This window comes from Podarcis raffonei, chromosome 2, assembly GCF_027172205.1.
Source record: "Podarcis raffonei isolate rPodRaf1 chromosome 2, rPodRaf1.pri, whole genome shotgun sequence".
NCBI classification, from domain to species: Eukaryota; Metazoa; Chordata; class Lepidosauria; order Squamata; family Lacertidae; genus Podarcis; species Podarcis raffonei.
Genome location: NC_070603.1, coordinates 21,943,463 through 21,956,707, shown reverse-complemented (window position 1 = coordinate 21,956,707; position 13,245 = coordinate 21,943,463). Strand labels below are relative to the sequence as shown.

At 48.8% G+C, this 13,245-nt stretch overlaps 1 protein-coding gene and 1 long non-coding RNA gene across 3 annotated transcripts; one reads left to right on the top strand and one right to left on the bottom strand.

Moving 5' to 3' along the window:
• Positions 1 to 678: 678 nt before the first annotated feature.
• Positions 679 to 10,374, bottom strand: LOC128407183 (tubulin alpha-1B chain). The gene is made up of 4 exons (XM_053375243.1): positions 10,250 to 10,374; positions 4,205 to 4,427; positions 3,957 to 4,105; positions 679 to 1,869 (listed from the first exon to the last, which is right to left on the bottom strand). Exons 1-4 carry the CDS (start codon positions 10,250 to 10,252, stop codon positions 889 to 891), a joined length of 1,356 nt encoding a protein of 451 aa, XP_053231218.1. The 5' UTR covers positions 10,253 to 10,374; the 3' UTR covers positions 679 to 888.
• An 88-nt stretch (positions 10,375 to 10,462) lies between these two features.
• On the top strand, positions 10,463 to 12,764 carry LOC128407188 (uncharacterized). 2 transcript variants are annotated; one of them, XR_008328730.1, is made up of 2 exons: positions 10,463 to 10,744; positions 11,921 to 12,764. It is a non-coding gene; the product is annotated as an uncharacterized LOC128407188 (long non-coding RNA). The 2 variants fall into 2 exon arrangements; XR_008328731.1 differs by having other exon boundaries at positions 11,917 to 12,764.
• Positions 12,765 to 13,245: the final 481 nt, after the last annotated feature.

The following is a 13,245-nucleotide window of genomic DNA, read 5'->3' as shown; positions in this document are numbered from 1 at the left end:
AGGTTGCTGACCCCTGCCTTAGACCCATTTACCTGGGAGTTACCCTCATTTAACTCAATGGGACTTATTTCTGAACAGACATTTACCAGCCAATTAGCACTGTGTTTTTTTCTCTCCTTTTCTCAAGCCAGTTTTAGTAAATCAAATTGGGACAGATGTTTTTTAAAAAAACAAACACACAGCTGCAAAGTTATAGGCAAGCATCTGCAGGCTTTTAATGGACTATGATGGTTTTGCAGTTCATGTGCTGCCAAAGCTTTGTGCAGCTGCTTTTTGCTTCCAACGTTTTTCATGAATTGCATGTACAGTATTTTTCTGCTAATGTGTCACTATGTTCTTTTGTTTGTAAATATGGTGCAAGTTACTTAATGATCTGTTTGTAAAAACTAAGAAGTCTAATAAATGATGATAATTGTGTACTTGTACTTAAAAGTCCAGACATCAAAGGAACAGTGAATAAGCTATATACTGTACAAGTTTGCATATTAGCTTATATATTAACGGCTATTGACATCAGTTAAAGAGATTTGTTTTCTGTCCTACCAGTTTCTAAAGAAAGTGAAAGTGCTGAATGGTGTAGTAAGCAAGAACTGGCATTTCCATCACTTTCGGTCCATTCGGTCTCTTAACACCGTTGGTGTTAAGAGTATTCTAATAATTCAATGATGCACACCCAGATCCTTTTAAAGCATTTATTTCACAGACATGATGATACTTTAAAAGACATGGAAAATTGACATAATCACATAGTGGAATGGAGAGATAACCTAGTGAAGACCGCTGCACTTTTTCATAGACAACACTCCCCCAATTAACAGGTATGCTAAGTGTGTTAAGCTGAAAAAACCGTGGAGATGAGCCATGCAGCAGAAGTGATGGAGAACAGGCTTAATATTCCTCTCCTTCCTCCTCCCCTTCTCCTTCAATGGAATCCACACCCACTTCTTCGTAATCCTTCTCTAGGGCAGCCATGTCCTCCCGGGCCTCCGAGAACTCGCCTTCCTCCATCCCTTCCCCAACGTACCAGTGGACAAAGGCACGCTTGGCATACATCAGGTCAAACTTGTGGTCCAGGCGAGCCCAGGCCTCAGCAATGGCTGTGGTGTTGCTCAGCATGCAGACGGCACGCTGCACTTTGGCCAGGTCGCCCCCGGGGACCACCGTGGGGGGCTGGTAGTTGATACCAACCTTGAAACCGGTGGGGCACCAGTCCACAAACTGGATGCTACGTTTGGTCTTGATGGTGGCAATAGCAGCGTTGACATCTTTGGGAACAACGTCCCCACGGTACAACAGGCAGCAGGCCATGTATTTACCATGACGAGGGTCACATTTCACCATCTGGTTGGCTGGCTCAAAGCAAGCGTTGGTGATCTCTGCTACAGAAAGCTGCTCATGGTAAGCTTTCTCAGCTGAGATGACCGGGGCGTAGGTGGCCAGGGGGAAGTGGATTCGGGGATAGGGCACCAGATTGGTCTGGAATTCTGTGAGGTCTACATTCAGGGCACCGTCAAATCGCAGGGAGGCCGTGATGGAGGACACAATCTGGCTGATAAGGCGGTTGAGGTTGGTGTAAGTGGGGCGCTCAATGTCCAGGTTCCTGCGGCAAATGTCATAGATGGCCTCGTTGTCTACCATGAAGGCGCAGTCGGAGTGCTCCAGGGTGGTGTGGGTGGTCAGGATGGAGTTGTAGGGCTCGACGACCGCTGTGGAGACTTGGGGGGCTGGGTAGATGGAGAACTCCAGCTTGGACTTCTTGCCGTAGTCAACAGACAGGCGCTCCATCAGCAAAGAGGTGAACCCAGAGCCGGTGCCCCCACCAAAGCTGTGGAAGACCAGGAAGCCCTGGAGACCTGTGCATTGGTCGGCCTGTTGGAAATAACCACACAATATTTAGTGCTGATTTTTTAAAAATTCTAACACTCTTGTCTATTGCAAGGCAAGCCCTATCACATAATTTAACAGGCAGGATTAACATTCAGCAACTAAATTGACTCCTGGCCCTACTTAACAAATTAACAGCCTCATACACTGATCTCTTCAAGACTGTTTTGGATCCCAATACTAACACCAAACTCCAGCTGTGCTTCTCTAGGCATGTTATGCCACAGCAGAAGCAGCAGTTTTGAAAGGATGCTGGTTTTAAATACAGTGGTACCCCTGGTGACGTACTTAATTCGTTCCGGAGGTCCGTTCTTAACCTGAAACAGTTCTTAACCTGAAGCACCACTTTAGCTAAAGGGGCCTCTCGCTGCCGCGCGATTTCTGTTCTCATCCTGAAGCAAAGTTCTTAGCGCCACCCACATCCAGGTAAGCAAGGGAAGGAGGTGTCGGCCCTGGCAGTGTCCTAGAGTCTTCCTGCGAAGGAGGGGGGGGCTCTAGGAGCCTGCAAGAGCCTCACGCCTCCTTCCCAAAGCTGAGTGCCTTGCTTAGCCTGCTTTGGGAAGGCAGTGTGACTGCCAGCAGGGGGTGGGGGGCAGAGACTACACTTTTTGGCCCCCCTCTACCCTTCCCACAATACAATTTATAGTCTTTTTCATGGTTCGTTTACATTTAGCGAGAGACACTTTTGTCATAGACACCTTGCATTTGGGGGTATGATAGCCAATGTTTAAAAGACAATGCCTCATTTCAGCTGTACACTATGGCAAACTTTTTGCCTGCACAAGCATTTCAGCTTTCCAGATGGAATGATCCCTGCTCTCCTTCCTCCAATCACTGTAGGGATGCAGGTGACGCTGTGGTCTAAACCGCTGAGCCTCTTGGGCTTGCCGATCAGAAAGGTCGGTGGTTCAAATCTGCACAACGGGGCGAGCTCCCGTTGCTCTGTCCCAGCTCCTGCCAACCTAGCAGTTTGAAAGCACGCCAGTGCAAGTAGATAAATAGGTACTGCTCCGGCGGGAAGGTAAACAGAATTTCCGTACGCTCTGGCTTCCAACACGGTGTCCCGTTGTGCCAGAAGCGGTTTAATCATGCTGGCCACATGACCCAGAAAGCTGTCCGTGGAGAAATGCCAGCTCCTCAGCCTGAAAAGCAAGATGAGCGCCGCATCCTCATAGTCTGCTTTGACTGGACTTAACCATCCAGGGGTCCTTTACCTTTAACCATGCACTGTTCTGGGAGTTCTCCTAACCTCACACGAGTTGATTTCGGTGGTTGCAAGGATTGAGGAGAGCAGGGAACCCCCTTTCCACAAGTGGGAAACCTTGCAGAGGACTTCCACCAATGGGGTTTGTTAGGGGAACCCGACCCTTTAGTGCTGAACTGTCCACTCATCCATGGCCTTTCATCACTGCTTTCAGGCCACACCATTCCCTTCCCCTTGCATACCCTCAAGTCTGGAGATAATCAGCTTCTAAAACCTCACCCAGAAAGGGTTCTTTCCACCATGCTGGTTGTCAGGGATGTAGCTGAATCAAACGCCTGGGAAGAGTCTGACACTGGAGATGGAGGAATGTCAGTACACAGGGAGCCAGAATCTGACTCTGGAGACAAGGGATTGCAGCCAGCCACAGACAGAGCAAGAGTGGGTTAATTCAGCCCCCTTCATCAAGAGTTCCCAGACTCGGATAGAGCAGCAGTCTCAGAGAGCTCGCAGGCAGAGGGAGGGGAGGAGATAGATGACATTGAGAGGGTTGCTATGCAACCAGGAGGTAGGCAGCGCTTAGAATGATTTTCGTTTGATGAGGGGGGGAGTTCACCCACCTTCTCCCCAACCCAGAAGAGCTGAAAGGGTTATAAAGCAACGGAAGTAAAAGAGAGGATGGGCTGGACTTTGGCATCCTCCTTCCTGCGAAAGTTAATTGTAAATAAACATACCGCAAAACTGCCAGAGACTCCTTAATTCTTATCGGGGCTTGCTTGCCTGCCTGAGATCATTCCACTGGTGCCCTCAAATGCTTTATCCTACTAAGCTCACCCAGGTCCTCATTAAAACCTGTCTGCAAGTTATTTACCAGCTTCCTGATCCTGTCGAGGACCAAGTCAATGATCTCCTTGCCAATGGTGTAGTGGCCCCTGGCATAATTGTTGGCAGCATCCTCCTTGCCAGTGATGAGCTGCTCGGGGTGGAAGAGCTGGCGATAGGTGCCAGTGCGCACCTCATCTGTGGAGAGAAGCAAGTGGAAGCATCAAGACCTCTGGCATCCCTCCTGTAGACACAAAACATAGCTAGAAAGCTATTAGAAGTGCCTTGTTTGCTCACCAATCACAGTTGGTTCCAAGTCCACAAAGACCGCCCTGGGCACGTGCTTGCCAGCTCCCGTCTCACTGAAGAAAGTGTTGAAGGAGTCGTCTCCTCCCCCAATGGTCTTGTCACTGGGCATCTGCCCATCAGGCTGGATACCATGCTCAAGACAGTACAGCTCCCAGCAGGCATTGCCAATCTGGACTCCGGCTTGGCCAACGTGGATGGAGATGCACTCACGCTGCAACAAGGAGAGAGAGAGGAATAGCTGATGAACAAATTTAGCAGGTTTGTTTTGTTTGTTATTTATATACAACCCTTTGCACAAGCCACAGGGTGATTTGTAGCTAAGCAGATCATTGACTGAATTTCTATACCACCCTTCATCTGAAGATCTCAGAGCGGCTCACTAGGTAAGATACATTATAAAATAGAAACACATTCAAACAACTCGATTACCGTATTTTTCGCTCTATAACACGCACCCGACCATAACACGCACGTAGTTTTTAGAGGAGGAAAACAAGAAAAAAAATATTCTAAATGAAACAGTGGATGTATGATTTTTGTGGTTCATGCTGTGGCCACAGACATGTGATCTGACAGTGAGTTTGGAGTAGCCCAATGCAAAAATCCTGAGGATCCTTTGTAACCACGTTTTAAGTGGGGAGGGAAGGAAAAGCACTCAAGGGACAAGGAGCATGCGTGGGGTGGGTGGAGAAGGATGCTGCTAATAATGAAGAAGAGGGGTATAAGGGGAGAAGGCTCCTCTCCTCTCCTGCTCCTTTAAAGAAGCAGGCTCTCTGTCCCTCTCTCCTCCCCACTCAGCGGCTCTTCTCCCGCTTTGCTGTTTCAAAGCGAGCCACGGAGGAGGGAAGGAAGGGGAACCATGGATCCTCTGCTCACGACTGCAGCAGACCCCCCCCCCCCGCCACCCGCAGGCATTCGCTCCATAACACGCACAGACATTTCCCCTTAGTTTCTAGGAGGAAAAAAGTGAGTGTTATGGTGCAAAAAATACAGTATTTAAAAACAATGTTGCTAATAGCAGCAGCGATCAGGTCTTTCCTTCCCACAAATACCTGCCAAAAAGAGATGCGTCTGAACCAACCACCTCAAAGTAGAGGCCGGACACACCTGTGTCGGGAGTTCCCCATAAAAGGAGGCCCCACCCTAAATGTCCTTTTCCATCGAAAAGGCCCTTGCTGGGTGCAGTTCTTTGACTGTATTAACACAATGTATCAGGATCAGCTGTGCGATACAGTTCCCAACTAGTTTTGAGAGTAACGTGAGAAATGTAATAAAAATTTTGATGATTCATATTAGAAGAAATGTTCCAAGCAGTCCTAAAACATGACCCATTTTGCATTTCCCTTCACAGTTTATTGAACCACACTGGGGACTGTTATGCGCTGAGCAGGTGTCCTTGTTGCTTTTGTATTTTTCTACGGCTCTTTGCATTAAAGATTATGTGGTCCCAGTGTTAGAAACTGAGACAGGAAAGTGAGGAGCTAAATGGCATCTTAAACCTAGATTGGAAGCCACCCAGTGGTTGGGAAAACCCAGCCAGATGGGCAGGATATAAATAATAAAGTTTTATTTATTTATTTATTTATTTATTATGGGCGCAACAATGGAAAGTCTGGGCATGTTTTTATAAAAAAGAATACAAAGCTGAAAATGCAGCTAAAATCTTAAGTTTATTTTTCACGTGGTCTAGTCCAGGGGTGGCCAACTCCCGAGAGACTGTGATCTCCTCACAAAGACTGGCAGTGATATTACCCCCTTTTTGGGGGATCAGGTCAAAGTTGCTGAGCTTTTTAGAGAGGATGAAAGCTCCGGTTTTTGGGGGTGCAGGGCAATTTAAATATTTTTAAATGTTAAATTTAAAAAAAAAAACCTTTTTGGGGGGAGCCAAACTTGTTGAGCTTTTTGGGGTGAGCCAGTGATCTACCACAGACGTCCAGTGATCTACCGGTAGATCACTATCTACCTGTTGGACGTGCCTGGCCTAGTCCTTCTCCAGTCTTCAGAGAGCATCTGGAAGCAGGGAGGCAGAAAAAGGTCCTCCTTTCCTTCCACTCTGCAGTTTTAATCTAAAATCTCAGGCGCAGTACTGCACCAAGAGCTCAGAAGTCGCTTACGCTATTGAAATTCCCTTTCGCAAAATGCGCCCAAATAGATGGGAATTTCAAACACCGTGCAGCCCCTCCCTCAGAACTTTGCAAAGTGCTTTATACAGTGGTACCTCGGGTTAAGTACTTAATTCGTTCTGGAGGTCCGTACTTAACCTGAAACTGTTCTTAACCTGAAGCACCACTTTAGCTAATGGGGCCTCCTGCTGCTGCCGCCGGAGCACGATTTCTGTTCTCATCCTGAAGCAAAGTTCTTAACCTGAAGCAATATTTCTGGGTTAGCGGAGTCTGTAACCTGAAGCATATGTAACCAGAGGTACCACTGTATAATGGATCAAAAAGAAAAGAATTGCACGAACTTACTGGTAACGGGAGCAACGTCGTGCTGCAGTTAAGATTGCTAGTGAGGCACATTTACAGTTCAGCTGGCAAGGCCTAGCTCACCATATTGAAAGAAGAATTTTTTAAAAACATTAGCTTTCATTTGCAGGCCTAATGAAGTTCCCGCACTGAGAAAGACTTAAATCACAGAGGGGAATTCTGCCGTCTATAAAAAAACCAGCATGAATAAGCTGTTCAGCACAAAGCTGTGACTGTACTCTCTGCAGTCAGCAACCAGCAGGTCACGCCACTTGCCGTCAGCTGACTCGGAAGGCAAAAAGCCGATGGAATCAGCTTCTTCCCCCATGTGTAAAGCAGAGACCGGAAACCGCTAGCCCCACCCTTTGAGAATCAATTTACTCTGTGCAGCACCTGCTGGCGGCCTGCTGCGAGGATTATCTCAAGCCTAGATCTAGATTCCTGTCAGATGCCTTCTGCAATCCACTTGTGCTCATCAGGCACAGACCACACACCCCAGGGTGTCACTTGCTTTGAAACATGCCTTTCGAATCTTCCTCCCAACAGATGGCACTTGAGAGGCCATTGGGCTCTTGAGCATGTCAGACATTAAGCCATTCTAAGCATGGATGCGGGTGGTGCTGTGGGTTAAACCACAGAGCCTAGGGCTTGCCGATCAGAAGGTTGGCGGTTCGAATCCCCGCAACGACGGGGTGAGCTCCCGTTGCTCAGTCCCTGCTCCTGCCAACCTAGCAGTTCAAAAGCACACCAGTGCAAGTAGATAAATAGGTACCACTCCAGTGGCAAGGTAAATGGCATTTCCGTGCGCTGCTCTGGTTCGCCAGAAGCGGCTTAGTCATGCTGGCCACATGACCTGGAAGCTGTACGCCGGCTCCCTCGGCCAGTAAAGTGAGATGAGCGCCGCAACCCCAGAGTCATCCACGACTGGACCTATTGGTCAGGGGGTCCCTTTACCTTTACATTCTAAGCAGGGCAAATGAGGCAGTAGCAGAGCGTGCCTCAGGAACCCCAAATTTAACCCCCATTATTCAGGACAGCCCCTTGTATCATGCTAACCCCTGGTTTCAGCGGCCTGCCTTGGCCATGGCTTTCCTCACGCATCTCAGGGCTCAGTAAGACTCCCTTTCCTTGGAAGTCTTAAAGCAGAGGTTGGACGGCCACCTGCCACGGATGCTTTAGCTGAAATTTCTGCATCGCAGGGGGTTGGGATAGATGACCCTTGTGGTCCCCTTCCAACTCTATGACCTACCAGCCTGGATATGTGTTACTGAGGAAAAGCAGAACTCCAGCCACCCAGTTACCTATTTAATTGACACACATAGATTATATATATGTGTGTGTGTGTGTGTGTGTGTGTGTGTGTGTTTTAACATACCATTTTCAAGAGTAATTAAACATATTTTTACATCTTATTCAATTTTTTTTGACTTCCATCAGTCCTGTCTGAAAAATTTCCAATCTAATCTCTTAGTATACGTTTCTTATTTTCCCTGTTACATTTAAAACTCATAACCGGTATCTCTATATCTACTTTGTAGCACTTCGAAACCTGCTGGACGAGAGATTTACAGAAGACTGGAAGAAGCATATGAACTACAAGCAATTGTAACCAACAAATTACGCTAGTAGGACTACAAGAAGTTTTGTAAGGAGGAATATTTAACTGACCTTTCTATAGGTCTCCTTTCAAATTCACACCGCACCTTATTACTAGGGGTTTTGTTATGTCCGGTCCTGAAATCTTGCAATAATAATAATAATAATAAGGGGGTGTAATATAGCAAAGATAGAGCTCTGGATCCTAATGTTCTGCAACGTTTCCAAAAGGTTCGGGTGGGGAGGGAGATTTGCAGAAGCAAGCAGGGGATAGGGTTGCCATTTTTCACAAAAAAGTAAAAACCAGGACACCCCGAAAGTTCTTGAACTTTTTTTTCTAGATAAGACCCCAAAATTCTTGGGCTACTTTCAGGAAAACCTGGCGAGCTTTCCCCCCTCCTCGATTGAGCAACCTCCCCTTGTGCCGAAACAGAATTATGTGATGTGTGCGCTGCTTCGCGGATGGGGGAAGGGGAAGCATATGCAACCGCTGCATCTTTGATGTTGCTGCAGCGGAAGCAGACCTCGTGGCGCGGGCTCAGCGCCCCTTCCGCGCGCCAAAGGCAAAACAGCCCCCTCCTCCAGCCTCGCAGCGCGGGAAAATGTTAAAGGCAGGCGCGCGGGGGGGGGAGGAGCCAAGGGGGGGCTCCATGCGCCTTTTCAACCTCTCCCCATCACCACCAGCGTATAATAATCCAAATAGCCCACTGAAATTAGCAAAATCCCTCCCACGCATCTCGGACGACAAGGCTTGCAATTCCAAAAAATAAAAAATGATTGGGAGGCAAGTAGTTTTTCCCCAGTGGCATCAGCAAAAATGTCTATTCCAGTGGATAACGGGGACTATATGTTAAGGGCTTTTAGGATATGGAGGTAATCCATGCAGAGCTTTCAGATCCTATTAAGAAGTTGGCATCTATCTTGCAGTGGCGGGGGGGTGGGGAGCCTTCTTGCATTCCCACCTCCAGACCGGAAAAAAGCCCTTCCTGGATTCGCCCCATGGCCCATCTAGACGGTGCCGACCTGATGCATGCACCGCTCCCGCAATTGCAATTCAGCAGCAGGGCTGCCTCCGACCTAAATGCTACGATCACGATCACACACACACACTCACTCTCTTCCAATCCTGCCACTAATCCGGAGGCGGTAGTGGACGGGTCGGATCAGAGCCGAGGATTGACCCGGCTTCGCATCGCGTGTCTCGTTCAACTCAGCTGAACCCACCTGACTGGAGGGTGAAATAGAGGGGGGGACCGTGTAGGGCACGGCATAAAATGCAAGAAATAAAGCCTCCCCCTTCATCAGCACCTCCGTCTTTTGAGATCCCACCCCCCCTTCTCCATCATCGCCCTCCTCCAGGCCCACCACCAGCTCCTGGCCACCCAGTCTAGAACCTTCTCTCCGCCCCACCCCAGGCTCTCCAGCGCCCCCCCCACAAGAAAACCTCACCACCTTCCCTCCCGAGATCAAGGACTGGCCCGGCTCCTGCCACGATCCTTTTCCAGCCCCCTATTTACGCCTCGCGTTTTTGTTATTATTTCAGATGTGCCCTTTCCAAGATCCAAATCGATTTCTCCGCCAGCAGACACATCACATCCTCTCCCGAGCCACTATGGGCGAGCTGCCTGTTCCTTGGGCTCCCCCAGCTTCTCGATGCTTATGTTCCTTAAGGTAAAACCTCCTCCCCAGCCCCCACCCGACCCTCCAAGCGGTGGATCCCGTAATCCTTGCGCGCGCGCTCCAGCCATCATCGCCGGTGGCTTTCCTAGTGGGGAATCCAGTCCGGCCTCCGGATTCTCCCCCCTCCCGCCCCGATCCCTTCGCCCCACGCTTCCCTGGACATCGGAGGGGCGCCCCACCCTGGGATCTACTCCTTTGCAGAAAAAATAAGCATCCCCTTCTCTCCCCCCCAAAAAAAAACCACTCCGGCTTCCTTCTCCTCCTCCTCCTCCTCCTGCCTCGCCTCACTCACCATGATGTCGACGAGGAAGGGCTTCAGGAAGCAGGAGAAGGAAAGAAGGGACAGAAAGCAGGGATGTTACTTCTCCCGACAAGCTAAGAGTCGATGTAAGTAACCGAATGGGAGAAGGAGGGGCCGCCCGGCTGCTTTTATCTCACATCTCCCTCCCAGGGCTGGGCGGGAGAAGCTGGGCTGGCTATGCATTTAGGATAATCCTTCTGCTTGCGCGGTTGCCATTGGGCAGCCGGGCACGTCCGTCTGTGAGCTCACAATCCGTGATTGGCTGAAACCAATGCCCCCCTTTTCGCTGGGAAGATGGGTTTTGGGGGAAGAGAGGGAGGCGGCGAGGTGTGTGGGCTCCCCGGATCCACTCTTCCTGTTCTCCGACGAGGGCGAACCCTTCTCCTTTTTTTAGGGGACAGGCTTGAGGCTTCTTTGATAGCACTCAGCTGAATTCCTTGCATCGAAAACCCTTGATGCGATGAGGCTAGACTTCCCGATCGCGGGGTATTTTATTTATTTATTTAAAAACAACAGCTGTTCATAGAGTGGTGTAACAAAACAGTCCTCCCCCCCCCCGGGAGATAAGAGAGCCCTGATCCTTCAACAGGGCAATTATCTTTGCTTTTGGTAGAGGTCATTCTGTAGGAGAAAATGCAGACGGGGGGGTGGGACATGAGGCCACTCAAATGGCGCAACTGTCCCTTTTGTTGTTGTTTAGTCGTTTAATCGTGTCCGACTCTTCGTGACCCCATGGACCAGAGCACGCCAGGCACTCCTGTCTTCCACTGCCTCCCGCAGTTTGGTCAGACTCGTGTTTGTAGCTTCGAAGACACTATCCAACCATCTCGTCCTCTGCCGTCCCCTTCTCCTTGTGCCCTCCATCTTTCCCAACATCAGGGTCTTTTCCAGGGAGTCTTCTCTTCTCATGAGGTGGCCAAAGTATTGGAGCCTCAGCTTCAGGATCTGTCCTTCCAGTGTCCCTTTTATTCACATCCTATTGTCCCCATAGGGATACAGTAGCACGTTTGGATTATAATGTGTTATCTAAGCCGTCTGTCTGGGACACAACAGTTGCAGGCCTCCAGTAGAATCGTGTGCGCAGACACATGCATTCATAAAAGCTGTACACAGCTCCCTCCCCCCTCCCCCCTTTGAAAATCGAAGCAGAGAAATGGGGCTGCATTTTGCCATATCTTCAGCAAATCTTCCCCAAACCACACTTTCCCCAGTAAGTCTCTGTTTTTAACACAGGGCTTATATTCTTTAGGGCAATTCCATCGTTGCATTGTTTAAAATAGCATTGAAATGCACGGTGCAAAATATCGCTTGTGGCATTAGAACGAAAAACCGACTTCATAATGATCTCTATGCTGCTGGAATTGGGTGGGTGGGTCTGGAAGACAAATGGCAGACAGCTGCAGGGGCTTCTCAGCATATTTGGTGGTCAAATAACTCGCATGCTTTCTGGCTGAGATGCAATATGCATATCTTCCCCCATCCCCCTTGTATCTGCTGAGTGATTTATAAGACAGGCCTGGAATTCAAGGAAGGCCAACGCAGTTGCATTTTGATTTTGTTCTGACCTTAGCCCAACCTGTCGTAGCGCCATCATAGGTCGATAAGCCTTCCTTAATGAAAAAAGAATCAGAAAGACTCAGCCCCAGTCTTTGTCCTAGATAGAGATGATCGTTCGGAAAAGCAAAAACAACACAGCCATGTGCAAGGGGATTAAAAGGGCGCTGGAACAACAAGAGGACAGGGAGCCAAATGCAGAGCATGAGTGAGGAATGTCCCGGATGCCATAAATAATAAGACAGAACTGCAGAGCGGGGGTGAACTGACGCTGAGCAGTGCGCTGCGTGGCTGCAGCTTCATCTTGCAGAGGAAAACTGCGGCAGCCACGACGATATTAATATCTCTGGCATTTGCTGCAGACCGCGAGACACTGGGACTGGCTCTGCTCTGCTGCCCTTGGGCAGAAGCAGCAAAGGCTGCGAAGATGCAAATACTGCCAAGCAAAGGCTCCTCTGCTGCCCTGTATAAGGATGGAGAAGGGACTGAACGAAGGGAAGTTTCAGAGATTGGTCTCCCGGCTGTGGGTACTGGATGTCAATTGTATGAAGCTGGATTTACATTTTTGTAAAATTGGGGAGGGTGGGGAAGGAAGGATGGGTGGGAAACAAGGCGAACCTCCTTGCAACACCATGTTTTGCCTTGTGTGCCGGCTCCATGGTCTGTGTGTGCAGGCAGAATGGAAGAGATCTGTCTTCTCACCCAGCAACCACGTGGCATCTCTGCCCCTGTTCACTGCACTCCCCTGCGCAATGCAGATCCGACGCCTTTCTGCTCTGTGAAACATCCCCACCTCTGTCTGGCCAAATGCAAGGTGGTTCTTTTGAAATGAGATTCGCAAGTAATATAAAATGCAAGTGAGTGAGAAGGTTAAAGATTTTATTCTTTTTTTTAATGCTTTTTATTGATTTTCCAAAACAAAAATAAATAAAGCATATACTCTTGCATTCAACATTTTGGTGTCTGCTTATTTACCGTGCGCATTATCGCACCCGGACTTCCTTCCTTCCCTACATCGGCTTTCACAATTAACATCCTCTCTTACAGATTCTTATTTACTCTCTATCCACGTCACAAGATTTATATTAATAAGGATTTTATTCTAAGCAGCAAGCACTATATACACACCAAGCAAGCACTTCGATCTACCACTTGGAAACCCTCAAGAAGCGGCGAATTGACTCCCCCAGGTAGCCTCAGAGTGCACGGCCCCGTGACCGTCAGTCCATGCACGAGCCTGTCCTAAAAACTCTGCCCAAAAACGTCCGATTTATAGATAACTAGCCTGTGTGGCTTGTCTGACTGGCTATGTGCAGATTATGCATTAGCCACCACCTCCCAATGCTTCACTTTCTTAAAACAGTGTCCAACATCAAAGAAGATACCTAGCACCAGAGGCGGAGCTAGCTGCTACAGCACCTGAAGCAGCCTAC